The sequence below is a fragment of the Galeopterus variegatus genome, unplaced genomic scaffold (genome assembly GCF_000696425.1).
Source record: "Galeopterus variegatus unplaced genomic scaffold, G_variegatus-3.0.2 Scaffold15342, whole genome shotgun sequence".
Classification (NCBI taxonomy): Eukaryota; Metazoa; Chordata; class Mammalia; order Dermoptera; family Cynocephalidae; genus Galeopterus; species Galeopterus variegatus.
Window position 1 is genome coordinate 1 of NW_007741453.1, and position 389 is coordinate 389.

At 54.8% G+C, this 389-nt stretch overlaps 1 protein-coding gene across 1 annotated transcript in view; it reads right to left on the reverse strand.

The window, feature by feature from the left end:
* Positions 1-77: 77 nt before the first annotated feature.
* The window catches only part of LRRC30 (leucine rich repeat containing 30), a 7,380-nt gene continuing 7,068 nt past the window's right edge, over positions 78-389 (reverse strand). The window contains exon 3 of the mRNA XM_008563889.1: positions 78-386. Coding sequence (XP_008562111.1) covers positions 78-386 — 309 coding nt within the window. The remainder of the gene's footprint in view (positions 387-389) is intronic.

Consider the following 389-nt stretch of genomic DNA (forward strand, 5'->3'; position numbering starts at 1 on the left):
AAAGTGTAGACTAGAGAAGTACCCAGGTTGACTGCGTGCAGAGGAGCTGGCTTCTGTCCACGCCTCCGGAGTCCACGTCAGTTGTGTTTTTTTTCCTTCAGGTAGCTGAACAGCATGTCCAGGCCCCCCTCTACCACTTCCGGCAGGGGCTTGGATAAAGAGTTATGGGAAATGTGCAGCCCTTTGTCCATGGGATTCCAAGCAATCCTGGCCAGTCTACACAGCAGGTAGAGTTCACTGGGGAGGGTCTGGATGTCATTGTTGTTTGAGTTCAGCAGCTCCAGGCTTGTGACAAGGCAGAGCGACCTGGGGAAGGAGTGGATGTTGCTGCTCTCGGCGATGAAGATCTGCAGGCTGGCCAGGCCCTGGATGCTCTCTGCGATGTTCTC